The 16,329-nt window shown below is 35.9% G+C and overlaps 2 protein-coding genes across 7 annotated transcripts; both read left to right on the top strand.

Annotated features, from left to right (window-relative positions):
- The first annotated feature begins 7,993 nt into the window (after positions 1 to 7,993).
- Positions 7,994 to 12,899, top strand: LOC147516667 (uncharacterized). Of its 6 annotated transcripts, none has more exons than XR_015211112.1 (7): positions 7,994 to 9,541; positions 9,842 to 11,067; positions 11,148 to 11,240; positions 11,388 to 11,468; positions 11,605 to 11,622; positions 11,712 to 12,462; positions 12,565 to 12,756. XR_015211112.1 is itself a non-coding variant. In XM_086589173.1 (6 exons), the coding sequence occupies exons 2-6, from the start codon at positions 10,975 to 10,977 to the stop codon at positions 12,592 to 12,594; spliced, it is 318 nt and encodes a 105-aa protein (XP_086445299.1). In that variant the 5' UTR covers positions 7,994 to 9,541; positions 9,842 to 10,974; the 3' UTR covers positions 12,595 to 12,756. The 6 variants fall into 6 exon arrangements, 1 of the variants encoding a protein (XP_086445299.1); XR_015211111.1 differs by having other exon boundaries at positions 11,388 to 11,471; XR_015211113.1 differs by having other exon boundaries at positions 7,996 to 9,541; positions 9,842 to 10,924; positions 11,009 to 11,067; ... (1 more) ...; positions 11,605 to 12,462; positions 12,565 to 12,899.
- On the top strand, positions 12,752 to 14,694 carry LOC147516666 (uncharacterized; the record flags this gene model as incomplete). Its single annotated transcript, XM_086593343.1, has 2 exons — positions 12,752 to 13,072; positions 14,335 to 14,694. Coding segments are annotated over 2 exons (681 nt in total), but the record flags the coding sequence as incomplete, so codon positions are not given.
- Between the last annotated feature and the right edge of the window lie 1,635 nt (positions 14,695 to 16,329).

Below are 16,329 nucleotides of genomic sequence, written 5' to 3'. Positions count from 1 at the left end.
TGACTTTGACTTTTCAGCTTTGACCGGGCTTTAAAAAGGCTTTTTTTCCTTAAATCTTGGCCTTTAATCATAGAACTTCTTAGCAAACAACCTTTGCTCCTTTATCCCGCAAAAGGGACACATTTCTTCACATAATTGACTAAAATGCCTGAAATACATAAAAGCACGTAAACAGTACTAACTCTTATTTATTAATCACATAATTGGCCTAAAAGCAATATTGTTAAGGGGTTAAAACTACAGTTTTGGGCTCTTATCATCTTGGTTATAGCCAAATCATGGTAAATCATTAGCTGATAGGGGCTTTTACTATAGTGAAGTATTCGGGCAAACCTTGTTACAAGTCCATCCCTTACATCAAAGGCTAGAAGCATAATACATATCATTTACATGAACATGTACCAACAATTACATATTTACATGGGCATAGACATGAAGCTAGTTGATGCTAACAGGATGATGAAATTTAGTACATTGTCAAAAATAGCCCCTACATATGTCACCTTCTCCTCCTTTCAAAAAAGTGAAGTCATCCTCATTCCCTTTAACAACAACTTCCATCACACCATTACATCAACGTGTCAGTACTCGTGCAATAGAACATATATTACATCTAATCTACATACTCATCAACAATTTGGGTGCCTACTTCAAATGTCCCTTGCATATTCTTGTTCCACCTGGTTATTCTGACATTTGGGCCTACTCTTTTGTGCATCTTCCACAGCATGGGTCTCGTTTTTTGTAAGTTCGCCTCTTTGTGGTTGCTGCACTCGTATACTCTCTTGTTTCTGCAGTGACGGTCGTACGTGTTTGTCCACATTAGATGGCTCTTGCATTGGAGATAGTAGTTGCTGCTGCAGTAGCTGTTCTTGCATTTCAGACCCTGGTACATACCAACGCCCATGATAAATCTCTGAACAATTGTATATCAACTTTACAACTATAGAAGCTATGTATGTTAGGCCTTTGATCGATCTACTGAAAAAATTATTAAAACAGAAAACGTACGAAACCAATCAAACCAAACTACCAACAAACCATAAGGCAGCTAGGTATGGTAGATTAAGGAGTTTTCAAAGTATGTTATGCTAGAGTAATAGATGAATGCATACAATTCTACAAGCACTTCAACTTTGGTAGTGTCAATTCTTACACAAGAGAAACAGAAAAATCATAAATTGACAAAAAAGGGTTAAAAACCTTCATAACCTAATTGTGTTCTATATAGTTCACCTGATTATGTTTCTCATAAGCTCCATTTACCCCTTCTTTTCTAACTTGTTTCCGATCGTAAGTACGTCCAAAATGACGATACTCAACAATGATGTTGTTGTCAGGTATAATCAATTCTGCATGGATTTGGAATACGCGTCAAGAAATCTACCAATATGGATGCCTAGGAAGTTTGATGTAACATATAATAGCCCTAAGTACTTAGTACTAAAGATAATAGTCATTTAGGGTGATTTATATAAGGTTTTATAGACCAAAAATTACCTGGAGTAACGCCATCAGAAACTTGACCCACTCGTGGGCGAAGGCAAATCTTGTTGGGAAGAGCTACTTTAACCGCAGTAATTGTTTCTCTCTGCAGGTCTTTCTTTGGTTTCTTTTTCATTGGGCCATCAAAATATGAATGAACAAAATAAAAACACAGTGAAAAATTACTTTACATGACAATACGACACAGGAAAAGGTGAATGATAAGATAAACGTGATCAATATATAGTCGACTTATCTATTACACAATCCAGTCTGCTATGAACCTGAGCCACAAAAGGAGCTAGAGTTTGTGGAGTACAACAAGGTGAACTATGACTTTGATTACAAAGCCCGACTGTTGTCTCAAAGACGGGAGGCTTCACATGACAACTTTGAGCTGCTTGGCCTTCTATAAACCGTTTCTTCATGGGAACATTTATAAGCACACAAATCATATATATTAAATGTTATGACTATGATTTCACAACGTATATGTGATTTAATGCGCCTTTAATAAAAATTTGAACAATCTTGTCTATATTATTAATTATTAATTTAGCACAATGTCTAATGAGAATGGTTGCACATCACGAAGAAAATGGTGCTAATAATATATTGTTAACCATCACCTAGTATGAAGGGCGACAAAAATTATTTGATACAACATTTCTTAACTACTTTTTGGTGATAGAGTCCGCCCTAGGAATATGCGATGTTCCATTATGGTTCCGACATTATTTAACGACAAATATCAGTATTTAGCACAAGTACAATAATGCAATGATAGCAAAGGTAACCCCTTTACCTTTATCCTCGAACACATTCACCATCGCACCACCTCCATTATTGTTGTCTACACATAAATTCGTTATTTAATGCACATACTGAACAAATTTATAAGTCAAATATTCGAAATTATGCACAATAAAATTACTATGGCAAATTAGGTAATATAATATAATAATAGAGAAATGCTAGCAAGCTACCCCTCTTTGGCTCTTTCGTGTAGCATGGTCATACCCCGTAAGAATACAAGAAAACTTAAGTTGGTGTATACATGGGAAGTTCACATTTAATACGCAAGAGAAAGTATTCTCTCTATTCCCTCTCTATTTTTCAACCTTTTTTAAGAATATTGTGTCGTCACAGAGTTGTCTCCTAATCCTCATGTTTTCACCAAAGTACATTGTTTCAGTGGATGATTTTTGATGACCAAAGTACATGAAGATTAAGGACTTATGTAAAATATACAAATTAAAGTGCTTCAAATTTTACAAACAAACCCATTCATGTATCTACGAACACTATTAATGTCAACATGCTACCCCGAAAGATAACACAGATGTGAAGGTGTAATATTATTGAGATATAAACCAAATAACGCAAATGAAACTTGCTACCTTCATGCATGTCCCTTTTTGCACTATCTTCATGCACCGAGTTCAACATGTTTACATCCGGGCCAGTGCGACTACCTGCATAACCAATCAAGACAAAATCAGACTTACACAACATATATTAAATGCTAACATTGCGTGGATGTTAAATGTAGACATTGTTGAGTTGATTGTAAGACCTAATAGTACTATGTAGGTCTAGGTTGCATATCACAAAATGGTACTAGTACATCGGTTACCATCACATACACAGTCTCAAGGGCAATGCATGGTTATTAGATATGGCTGCGCACTATCGTTGGTGGTTTGCTCCCTCCAAAGAATCGTGTTCCATTTCGATTCTAAAATAAACTACACACCAACAATTACCATTATATACCAATTACAAGTATTTAGCACAAATATTATTAATTTACAAGTATTTAGTACAATTACGAGTATTTTTCTAACTTAATAGATATATAGCATAGAAATACCATTGTGTATAATTTTTTCTTTATAATTGCATTAGCATAGATGTACCCAAATAGTTGCAATAAAAACCCCGTTTACCTACACAGATGTCTAACATCTCTATTCCTTCAAACACCGACTTCAACATGTTTGCATCTGGGCTACCACAAGTACCTGCATAACCAATGGAGAGAAACATGCGTTACAAGTAACCCATTTAGGTCAAAACATAGTCATCCTTGACTAATTTACCTTCGATCACCTCCTCCTTGACTTCTTCTATGCCACATGCACAACCTCCACTAATATTATCTACACCAATAAAATTTAACTCATATACGGTAAAAAAAAAAGGTGAGCAACTCCAACATTTATTGGTTGTTGACATGCACCTACCATATTCAGGGCGAGGACTAGGTTCTGTTACAGTAATGACAATATTATCAGCTAAAGGAGTAAAATGCATAGCTCTCGGACTATACCAACTTCCTGCATAACAATAAGGAAAAAAGCATGTTAGAAGGATGAGTTTTAACAATACAACTCCATCTATTTTTCTCTTCAAGTATACGTACCGACCAAGATTTAACTATAATGCAATATAATAAAAATCATGTCAATCTAGAAAACTTATACTACTAAACAATCTATCATACACCACCAACAATGAATCAAATTTATAGTTGGACCCCATTACCTGAAGGCATGGTTTGTCTTCCCCGAGTCCCTGTAGATGGTGAAATATCTTCAAAAATATCCAGTTGAGCTTCCGTAATATTATTTTTTTGGCCAGATTCTTCCAAGTCACTACCACTATCTGCATTTGAATATGTTAATGCCTGAAATAGATCTTCTTGTTCAAATTCATTGTGATTATTACTCAAATCATTGCCACCACCCATTTCAACTAGTTGACCATTTTTCAATATATCTGCACGCAACAGTTGTAACTCTTGTGGGATTTCTTCACCAGGAATTGTTTTCAGTAATGGTTCAACCAACTCTTGATAGTCATAACAGCGCACCTTCTACAACAAATCCAACGCTAACAATAAGCAGATAATGAAAACAACGTTGAAGATATATAAACTAAAAAAACCTCATCTATGTTTTCATAATGTTGTCAATAAATACTTAATCTACGCATGGAGGATACTGCTATGGGAACTGGGAAGGCAGATTGGTGGTGGCTAAAGTAATATCTTGTGTACTTCTTATCCACCTACACCACATAAAATACAATTGTATGTTATGATTAGAATAAATTCCTTCCATTGAATTAAATACAAGCAATTCTACAAAAACATAGATAACGACATGTTTTTATTACATTACTTCACAAAAATAACATATTGAGTTGATGAGAACCTATGCTGTTAAAAATTCAGCAAAAATAAGAAATAATTGCCACCTTTTTAGCTTTCCAACAAATACGCTTACAATAATTACTTTGAAGTTTAAACTAAATGGAGGGGATAATTACAGTTAGCAAATTAAAAAAAAATAGTGGTAAAACAAAATAAGCAATTCATTACAAATTTACCTCTTTACTGCACTGATTTATAAGGAACAACTCCCATAAGAAAAATGGTTGAGTGTGACTTATACAACTCCTGATACCAATCTAGATAAGTTTCATTTGAAGTAGAAGGAAAGTTGACTTCAACTTCACAACCACCCATCCACCAAACATTCCACTTCATAATACATCTTTCCAAAAAAGAATCATTTGCTTTAGGATCCCACCTGAGTGGCTGCTCTGGTATGTGTTAGTCAAGCCCAAATTGACACATACATCGATCAGGCATATACCTCTTTACGGAGTCAAAATGGATCATCCAAGTAGAGACAAGCAGCACGTGAGAATGGCGAGAGGCAAAATGAGGAGCATGTACCCATTTATCTTATGGCAGCCAGATAACCTAATAGAATAGAATCAATACTAGTAAGAAAGTAGACAATAGTTTGGTATAGTTTGATGAGTTGTGGGTACTAATTTTATACTAACCTGATCTTTACCAAGTGAATCCAACTCTTTGCTTAGGACCTTATACACTTGTTTTGTACAAGGCCGAAATTTGGGATTTTTCCATTTGCAAGCAGCAGGGAGCACAATTTTCGGTTCCCATTTCAGTAGATGTATGCGGAACCTTTCATAAAACCATGCCTACAAGCAAGTTTTCAAAAGTTAATAAAAAAATAGTAAAATATACAGAATAAAAAATCATCAAGTATAAACGGGTTATACGTACCAACAACAACATAGATGAACCACAAATATTCTGCACAAAATTAGATTCCTTTTCTAGCTTGTTCTTTTTCTTTGTTGTGGATTTATTTACAAAGTGACGCTTCGGTGAAATGCTTTAAATAGATATGCAAGAACAGCAAAGATCCCAAGAATAGGTAGCAGCACACCTCTCAGTATTAGCTAGAATTTTAGGTACTTGGTGTGCACGCAATTGCCGCCACCTTTTGAAAATATTGTGCTCCCAATGAGGTACATCACATATGCTATTGTGCGCGTTTTCCTCGTCAACAACAATTCCAAAGGTTCCCTTTAAATGTATCTCTCAACCAGAGACACGAACGGATTTCCCTCTCGATTTTATCTTCCGAGGAGATACTCCCAAATATTTTAAACAAGCTTGTTCGGCAAATAATTACGAGGTGTCGACGATTGCTTCCCCAAAAGCATTCAAGCCCAATATGTGGGCCACATCCTGAAGTGTAATTGTCATTTCAAATGACGGGAAGTGGAAAGTATTTGTTTCTGGCCTCCAACGGTCAACCAGAGCAGAAATCAGGTCTCTATCAGCTTGGAACTGTCCAATTTTCCTGATGTGTTTGAAACCCATTGCAAAGATAAGCTTCTTCTAGCTGCGACTCAACTTCCATTTTTTCAATTTTCGGTTGTGCTCATGAATCTGCACAATCGGACGCTCCTGTTCACCACTTACACTTGTTATTAGTTGTGAAGTCAAATAAGCAAACCGAAACTAGAGTAATAAATACCAAAAAATTACCTCTCCATGCATTAGTAAAAAAGATATGTGGCGACTCTGCATATACAAGTATTGATTATTTGTTGCCCCTCTCACCGTCCCCATCTCGTCTGGAGATATACTAAAATAAAGCAATAGATTAGTAGAATCAAACTAAGATAATATATACACAGATGACAATGCAAACCCCTTTCAGAAAATCAGATGTCTACAATGTATAAAACAACTAAGACATATATTCCGTTAACCTATCCAAGTTTATGAGGCAAAATCATCATTCTCATATGTTGAATGTTTGTAAGAGATAACAGTCAACTATAGACATGTGTGGAGGTAACGAAGGTGAGTTCTCGACAAGTGCAACCAAATCACGCTCTCAACCACAACCACTGCATGTAAAGAGGTATCTCAAAAACTCCTCTTTCAGATTAGCGATGTGTGTTAAAATTAAGGATGATTGGAAGTCTTTTCCAAATGGAAAGCACACTTGAAAAACTATTAAATAAATTTCATTGTTGAAACACTCCATTTTAGATAAGTCAGTCTTTCTAAAGAGGATCACTGCATTAATTTAAACCATGAAGTGAGCGGAGCTTATTACTTTGCCATGTGTCCATTTGAGTTCACTAAGTATGCTACTTCATTATTTAAAATGTTGGTTTTTTACTGAAGCTGATGGTGTGAAAAAATATGATATATTACTTCATGAATCAGACATAAGTTAGCAACTCTCCATAAATACTTTAATTCTTGACTCTAGTGACTCTTTTCTCAATTTGATAGTAGGAGAAATACTTGAGACATTATCACAACAACAAAACTACTAATAATTTGAACACATACCCTAGTGGCCAAATCACAAAAAACCTTGAAAATTTTATCAATTGTACCATCAATGCTAGCTTAATACATGCTTCTGAAGCGCCATTACTTTGTGATCGAAACGTGTTTGATTTGTATTTAACAGTTGATAGGCAATACGTGAATTTCGCATACAAGTTTTAGTAAAAATATGTAAGATATAAGAGGAAAACATGTTACCCAAACCACGTGACTTTAGACGGTGGAAATGGTGGGTTCTAAGATGCTGGTGGTGGCGGACATGGTGCTCGGTGGAGTGTGAGGGAGGGTTTGTGTTTATCAAAAAAGTGAGGGACGGTTTCTGCAGTAGGAGGAATGTTGGAGAAGTTTCATAGAGGGATTATGAAAAGAGGAAATGAAAATTTGCTAACGTGGTCAGAGACTCGAGGGAAATCTGAGTGATTGCATGGATTTGATTTGAGGGGTGGGGGGGAATTTCTGTTGAAATTGTTAGTTACTTTATTCAGGAGAGCGATGAAACATTTCACTCGCTGCAGATATTATTTCCTGAAATATCAGGGTACAATATAGATATTTTGAGCAAGGCCCAAAATATCGCCGAAATGTTCGAGATATCACCGATATATATAATAATTTTTGGGTACACCGAGATGGAAATATCCGATATATCTCAACCGAATATTGAATCTATTTTTTTCCGATATATTTTGAAATTTCCGATATATACAATATATCCGATATAAATTGTTGACTTTGATCGATATTGTTGACTTTGACTGATATATTGACAATATTTCCGATATAATCGACGATATATCCGATACATCGACATACAAAACAAAATTTTAACCCGTCAACAAAAAAATGGATATCTATGATATTTTCAATATATCTCGGTTTTTTGGTACATCGTGATATTCACCAAATTCGATATTTAGTCACCAAACTCACCAACTTTCACTAACTCTATGTTGGTTCGCTATAGGCTTCGCTGTGTGCGATCTACAATAAATTGGAGACTATTCTTGTTGATCCGTGTATAACAGTAGATGAGAAGGTGATGTATGTGGAAGCTAAACTGACCCCCTCTTTAAGGAAGCGTCTTGATTCAGTGCTTGAACGTCACAGCTCAATGCCACACATAGGAAAGGCGCGTGGGTTGTTGATGGTGGTGAATATTAGTAATGTGCATTGAATTCTCATTGTTATCAAGTTTAAGTCGTGGATAGTAGAGATCTACAATTCTATGGAAATAGAGGACAGTGCTCCGTCGTGGACTGTTGACCCAAGACCGACCTTGGAAAGGCTGATGAAAGTGCTGGTTTATGCTCTTTTGACGCAGGATAGAGAATGTGTAGACCACTGCAAATTGTCGACAAAGTGGAATTTCAAATTTGTCGAATGCGCAAAACAAAGTGACAATAGTAGTTGTGGTGCTTTTACATTGGCTTTTGCTGATTGCTTGCTCAGGAACAAAACTGTGCTCTTCCCTGTGAAAAAGAAAGGGTTGTATATCCGGCAACGATTAGCTAAAGACTTGTTGGAATGTGGTCTGCCGAAGTGTGAGTACGAAGCATTGCTCAGTGGTGGTCGACAATTGGACTTGGGGGGAGTTGAGGGAGTTGACGGTGCAGATAAGGTTACTTGTTCCAAAATGTAGTGTTCATTATATACAATTAGCATCATAACACAATTATTTGTAATAATCTGTTGGGACTAATTGTATCCATATCTCGGAGGTGTTTGGATAGATCATCCTAAGTAGACCCAAAAATATTCAAGGCTTTGTTAAAAATCCTAAAAAAACTAATAGTTCTATGGACATAAATATCTCATTTGTAGGAAGCATCATTACGTGTATAATGTCACAATGAAATATTTTGTTTGAAACTGTAATGCTAGCTTTTACATTTGTGTACAATGCACAATTTGTGAGAGTAAACATTACAGCATAGGCGCTGTGGACCTGCTGGGTGAACCGTTTCATCTATATCTTTCTCTGTCAAACAGATCGACAATGTAGTTACATGTATAGACAATGCATATGGCATGCAACTTTGCACATGGTGGGGACCACTTTTTTGTAATCCCAATTTTTTTGTTTGGGAACCTTACAGAAATTTTAGTTTCCCGGTCTCAGGACACCCAGTTTCCTCTGTCTAACCAATTTTCATTGGTTCTTTGTCCAAAACAAAAAAATTAAGCAAACCTTCCAAATTAAAGTCCAACCCAAATTAAGCAACGAACTCTTCCAAAAAAAATTAAGCAAACCTTCCAAATTAAAGTCCAACCCAAATTTCAAAACGAAACTCTTCCAAATCAATTAAGCAAACCTTTCTTATTCTCATTTCTACTTTTATAACTTGATTTTGGTTAAAGGTAAGACTTTTATCGTTTTGTTAGGTTTCACTTCAATTTGTAAGTGGATTCTGACTTCAATTTTCAAAATTGAAGTTGTTTTTTCTTTGTTGGTGAATATGGCACTTATCATTACTATGTTTTTTCAATACTTGTAATTTTCACAAATTTAGGTCCTTTTAACGTTAGATAGTAGATAAAAATATCCACTTACAACATTGATAAACGAACTAATCTAAATGTTGAGAGAATGTGAAGCTTAACACTTGAAATAAAGGTAAAATAAATGGAAATTATGTGTATAATATTATTTGTTTTTAGTTTGTAGAATGAAGAACAAGGTTATGTGGAAGAAGAAAGTGGTCCCCAATTGGAATTATGTGGAGAAGAAGGAGGTCAGCAAGAAATTTGTTCCAAAGAAAAAGGAAGAGAAGGAAAAACATATACCTCCTCAGCGACGACACATCAAGGTTACTTGTGGATGTTCTCTGAAAATGCTCCAAGACCAATTGTTTTCTAGATTCGATAATGATGAAAAGGAAAATTTTGAAAAATCTCCTTTCGGTTTTCTTCTCGATATAAATTTGGTTGATATTGAAAGTGGGGAGAAAAATACTTTGGTTACCCACCCACCCAAACTTGGTTGTCGAGCTTTTAGAAAAAAGGATTTTGCCAATGACTTTCAACATAGGAAATTAATATTTGTCTTTCAAACCATCTGACGTGGCCCTGCTTACTGGTCTCTCCACAAATCAACCACCTAATATGTATTACTCTATGAATGTGTATGAACCAATTGATTTTCGTTTATGGTATTTCCAACCGAAAGGAAAACGCATGACTCCCGTAGGCGCCGTTCTGCTGACTGAGTTTGAGAATGCAAGGAAAAAAGTGAAGAAAAAGTCGGTACTTACGGATCCGAGAACCTGTGACGACATACACTGAATTAATCAGTTGTTTGTGCTTGGGGCTTTCTTCTTGCCAGGCAGTATGAAGGGAGTTGATGTGAAACATATTGATATTGTAGCAGATTTGTAGAAGTTTGGCAATCTCCCTTGGGGGTATCTGATGTATTTACAGGTTCGTGATGGTGTAGAGACTTTGTACAAAGCTATAGAGACACACTTTAATGTTCAGCCGTAGATGCCATTTACACACACTCTATACGGTTGTGCACTTGCAATTGAATGTTGCCTTTTCCTTCATGTGCCCAATTTCAACGTGCACTGGTTGGACAAGAAGGTATTCCCCTGGTTCTGAGGTTGGGTTAGTTTTCCAAGGAAAACCACTCGTAGGAGAACTTGGGAGTCCAAATTAAACAACCCAAAGAAACTCACTGTCCTGGATGAATTTGATATTCCCCCTACGGTGCAAGCAATTACAGTCTACATACAGGCTCTAAAGGTAAGGATACAATAAGATATGGATACAATTAGTACCAACAAATTAAGACTATGAAACTTACATTTCATTGTTTGTCACAAAAAGAAGCTAACGATAAGAAGCTTTCCTTGGACATGTTCTGCGAACAGAAGAAGCAGACTGATGTAATTTTTTGCGTCTTGCTCTTTTTCTTAAAGTGTACAATGTCAACTGTGATAATTTATGTGATATATCAACTATGCAGGTGATAAAACAGGCGGCGAATTTGTTATTAAGACCATCTGTTAATATAGGAACTGGTTCTGTAAAACAACAAGCTGCGGTATTACGTACTGAGGTAATGTTTTATCCTCCTCCAGTGTAGTTCGTTCGTTCAACAATGTAGTATATATTTGGAGAAGAATATGTTGTCTGAGTTTATAATTGCATAATTCGACAATGTGGGTAATTTTAAACCTACATTTATGTGCTCCCACATTGGCAGGGTTTAAAACAGTCAAGTAAGGAATTAAGGAAGCTGGCTACTAAAAGAGGAAAAGGTTTGATCCAGGATGTTGAAGAAGAGGTGGTAATAATTTATGTTATTCAATGTATATTATTATTTGAACCACTCTGCGGAAGTTGATTTTTTTTTTGTTGTATTCTGCCCTTGAAGGAATTAAGGAAGACTGCTACTAAACGATGATTTTTTTTTTATCCAGGATGATGAAAAAGCGGTGGTAATATTTTTTGTTATTCAATATATGTTATTATTAGGACCACTTTGCGGAAGTTGAAAAAAACAAATTGTTGGATTCATCCCTTGAAGGAATTAAGGAAGCCGGCTACTAAACGAGGAAAAGGTTTGATCTAGGATGATAAAGAAGATGAAGGGAGTAGTGATGATGAAGATTTTGTTCAACCGTCAAAGAGGAGAGCAATATCACAACCCTATAATGTTTCTGGTTAGGGTGGAAAACATAAAACACTACCGAACAATCCCAAACAAAAATCAGCAATGTCAATTTCAGTGAATGAGGCCATAGTAGACAACCTAGATGGTGGTTCTCAACCGGATGGTCTTTTGCAAATTGCTCGTTGTTATTTGAGCCAATCACCGCCTGAAATGGACACTGAACTAGTTGAGTTGTTGAGGAATGAATTTTTTTAGAAACAGTTAGGAAGTCAATACGATAAAGTGGTGTGTGAAAATGTGTCTGGTGGTGAAAAGGGAGGTCTTTAGGAGGCTACCCCAACTCATTTCTCACTGGTTTGTGCTACCTGAAGTTAGATTTGTTTTATTCATGATATATTCAACTACATTGTTGAAAGTCAAATCATTATGCATTGCTCTTTTTAATAGATTGTCGAAGTTGTACAACTACATTCTAGAAAATTTGAATACTTTTGGGATCTCTTTTTAATAGATTGTCGAAGTTATACAACAATCACCCAATGATGCGGCTCCCACCATTGATCTTGATTAGCAGTTTGAAATCCCAATCTATGGTTCAGTTGATAGTCAATAGGAAAAGATGCTAACTGATAGTTCTACTATTTTCGCAGAGCACACACCGGATGTATAACCCTCCTCACATTGCTCCTACTATATAAGTTTTAATTAATACATTTAATTATAGAGCCCTAATTATATACCTATCTTTTTCACCTAATATTAACAGGGCCAACAAGCTTTATATTGTAACGGTTAAAGGAATGGATGTGGGTGAAAAAGGTGATGATGCTGACAAGCGTGATGCTGATTGTGGAATTACAGAGAGACAATTTCTTGCCAAAAAGAAAGAGCTCGAATTGGAGAATATGGAAGGCTTGCTCATTGAAAGACCACTGATCAGTAAAACAAAGTGAAAACTTCTCATTCTTGATGTCAATGGTTTGCTTCTTCACATAGGTAACAAGTTTGACCTTCCTTCAGATTGTATTGCCGACAAGTTCATTTATGGAAAGGCAATATTAAAGAGGTCGTCCTGTGTTGATTTCCTGAAGTTTTGTTTTCAAAGATTCAATGTTGGTGTTTGGTCATCAAGGATAAAACGAAATTTGGACGGTGTGCTCAATATTTCCATGGGTGATATGAAGTCCCAATTGTTGTTTTGTTGGGACCAATCTCATTGCTCTACTACTGGGTTTTACATTGTTGAGAATAATGGGAAGCCTTTGATGTTAAAAGTGATAGGGTTATATACTAAAAACATTACTTTTGTATTAACTCTAATTCTTTATATTTTGAATGAGAATCATATGGGCAAATGTTATGCATATTATATATGTTATTAGTTATATGCATGTGTCTAATACTTTATGTTGTAGATGATATGATGTGAACGCACAGAAGATTATATCTTCAGTACCTTATAAAGTATAAGTAATCGTTCACAACCTAGATGGATTTGGACAAACCATTGGTACGGTTGTAGTATAATCTGGTATTAGTCTATCTTGACTATAAAATTACACTAGTATACTTTGTGTGTATTGACCAGGACCAAGTGAGGTTGTTTCTCTTTATACTGACTATATAAGAGAACAAACACCTCTGTTATTATGAATGCTTGTCTTCCTAATCCGGATATAATAACGGGCACTTACATGTATTGTACATTACTTTAAATCATCAATGAGTGAGATTCATTTGTGAATCAACAAACTCGATGGATTGGGTAATGACATTGTATGTAAGGTGTGCTGTTGATTATAGAAGGAATCCGTGTGCCGCAAGAAGTCGGGTTGATGATGTCCCCTTGAGGAGCTTAAAAAGATTGTCATGTAAACCCTGGAGGTGGATTTATTCCGACATAACAATGAGGTTTAGTGGTACTACTCAAGGACATAAGAAGCTGATTAATGTAGTTGTCAGTAACTTGACTTAATCAACGAACATTCGATATCTTAAACACGGGGAGATCAACGAGCATATAATATGGAGCCCATAAACGTTGACACATAATTTGGGATTAGGGCGGTAGTGCAACAATGGCCTTTAGTGGAATAAGCCATTTGTTGACGGACTTGGGCTGTGTGTTCGGGGCGAACATGGGAAGCCCAAGCTCGTCAGGAGGCCTAACCCTAATTTCTCCTCATGGTCCCTGTTGTAGCCTATAAATAGAATACTCTTTCTCTCTGGCCGAAATTCACTATTCACTAGTTCTGAAAAAGTGGCAAGAAAAGTAGATCTGAATTCGTTTCTAATCTTGAGAGAAAGAAGGGGTTGGTAGATTGTTGTCCACACAACGTCCAACCTGTTCTACAGGAATACAACAAAAGATCAAGGGGTTGATTTCGAATTTGATAAAGCTTGGATTCTCAGAGTTATCTAAATCAGATTCAAAGGTATATTTTCCAATCACAAATCGTGAGAACCCATTAATTTCGCTGCGCGTGGTTCTCGCGGTTGGTAGAAATATTTGCATTCTGAATAACGGTTCCTACAGAAAGAACTTGTCAAACTTTGGGGTAAGGATGACCCAAATCTTCCTTGGGAGAAGAAAGAGTATAATGAATCAAATAGTCTCCTCGTCGATGATTCTCCTTATAAAGCATTGCTTAATCCCGCACACACTGCCATCTTCCCTACTTCATATGACTTTCGTAATAAGAACGACAATTCGTTAGGACATGGGGGTGATATTAGGATATATTTGGAAGGATTAGCGACATCAGAGAATGTTCAAAAGTACATTCAGCAACACCCTTTTGGGAAGCCTGCAATTACAAAGAGCCATCCATGTTGGCAACATTATTTGCAGGTTATTAATTCTCACTTGCAGGCTCCTTCAGAACGTGGATTGTGAAAATTGTTCTTGATTTCGAGGAATGCTTAAACTTTAGAATACTTCTATGAGCAGTTTGTTTTCTAGTTTGATTACGGAATATTTTGTAGTTTGTGTTGTACTACTGAAACATACCCTACAAACATTGCACTTTTTTGTATGTCTATGAATTAAAATGAATAATTTAGTACATAAGGTGGACGATATGCCAGTGGATATTGTTGTGTTACTTGATGATATTAAACATTTGATGCAAGAGATTCCTGAAATTAGAACTGTCATGGATTATAGAGAAGCGAATTGTGCCACCCTAATGCCTTTGCTAGGTATGCATCCAATCTAGCTGCAAATGAAGAATGGATGGATAACCCGTGTCCTCAACAATCTGATCAACCTATGGAAGTTCAGCATCTGTTCATAGTCCAACACTGAATGTTTATAGTCCAACAAGAGTATGAACACTGAATGTTCATAGTCCAACAAGAGTATGAACATTCAGTGTTCATAGTTCAAAGGTATGAACATTGAATGTTCATAGTCCAACAAGAGTATGAACATTCAATGTTCGTAGTTCCATTATATGGACACTGAATGTTCATAGTCCAACAAAGAGTATGAACATTCAGTGTTCGTAGTTCAAAGGTATGAACACTGAATGTTCATAGTCCAACAAGAGTATGAACATTCAGTGTTCGTAGCTCCATTGTACGAACACTGAATGTTCATAGTCCAACAAGAGTATGAACATTCAGTGTTCGTAGTTCCATTGTATGAACACTGAATGTTCATAGTCCAAGAAGAGTATGAACATTCAGTGTTCGTAGTTCCATTGTACGAACACTGAATGTTCATAGTCTAACAAGAGTATGAACATTTAGTGTTCATAGTTGAAAGGTATGAACACTGAATGTTCATAGTCCAACAAGAATATGAACATTCAGTGTTTACACTTGTAAGACATGAGTTTATAATAGTTTCAAATAAGAGAATAAAGATTAAGAGAACACATGATAAACATCAATAATAGTTCATTTTCATAACAACTGATATACAGATATATAGATTTTTTATTTGTCTTTCATAGCAACTGATATACTGATATACTGACACACCCACGCACATTAATACACGTCAAAATATAATGTTTTATCCTTCCTCACATTCATCTTTAAACAATCCCTTTCAATAATTTTCCATAAACAAATGATTTTCTAGAGTCCAGCTTCTTGGTTTGTCTATCAGTAAGTAGCATGCAAGTTTAGGGCGCATGCTGTGTGCTGCTTTTGCATTTGTTACTTCAAAGAAATCCCATCGACCATTAAAAAAAAGAATTTCCATCATTCTGCAAACATGGAGTCCATAATCAGTGGTGCAATTTAGAAAATACAAATCTCAGGTCAATTATAACTTTCTTAATGTAGAAGTTTAGAAGAATTTCAGTGAATAATTATGCATTTACCTATTGGTTTGCTGCGGACATTTTGGAAACTGTATTCTTACTTGACTACTGAGCATATGAATTATCTTTTTCTCTTTGCTGATCCGAAGATTTATTTTCTCAACCAGTTTCTTCTTCTGCAAAATAACAAGAAGTTATTCCTTTATTTATGTTAGAAGATACAAAAGTTTCTTCTCATTTTAGTGTTGAAATTACCA

This window comes from Coptis chinensis, chromosome 2, assembly GCF_015680905.1.
Source record: "Coptis chinensis isolate HL-2020 chromosome 2, ASM1568090v1, whole genome shotgun sequence".
NCBI classification, from domain to species: Eukaryota; Viridiplantae; Streptophyta; class Magnoliopsida; order Ranunculales; family Ranunculaceae; genus Coptis; species Coptis chinensis.
Note: the sequence above shows the minus strand (reverse complement) of the source record. Positions and strands in the feature narration are given on the sequence as shown.

Coding starts and splice junctions, on each gene's coding strand:
- LOC147516667 (XM_086589173.1), top strand. CDS start 10,975: ATGAAACTTACATTTCATTGTTTGTCACAAAAAGAAGCTAACGATAAG. Junction 11,068..11,147: donor AACAGAAGAAGCAGACTGAT/GTAATTTTTTGC, acceptor TCAACTATGCAG/GTGATAAAACAGGCGGCGAA. Junction 11,241..11,387: donor CTGCGGTATTACGTACTGAG/GTAATGTTTTAT, acceptor CCACATTGGCAG/GGTTTAAAACAGTCAAGTAA.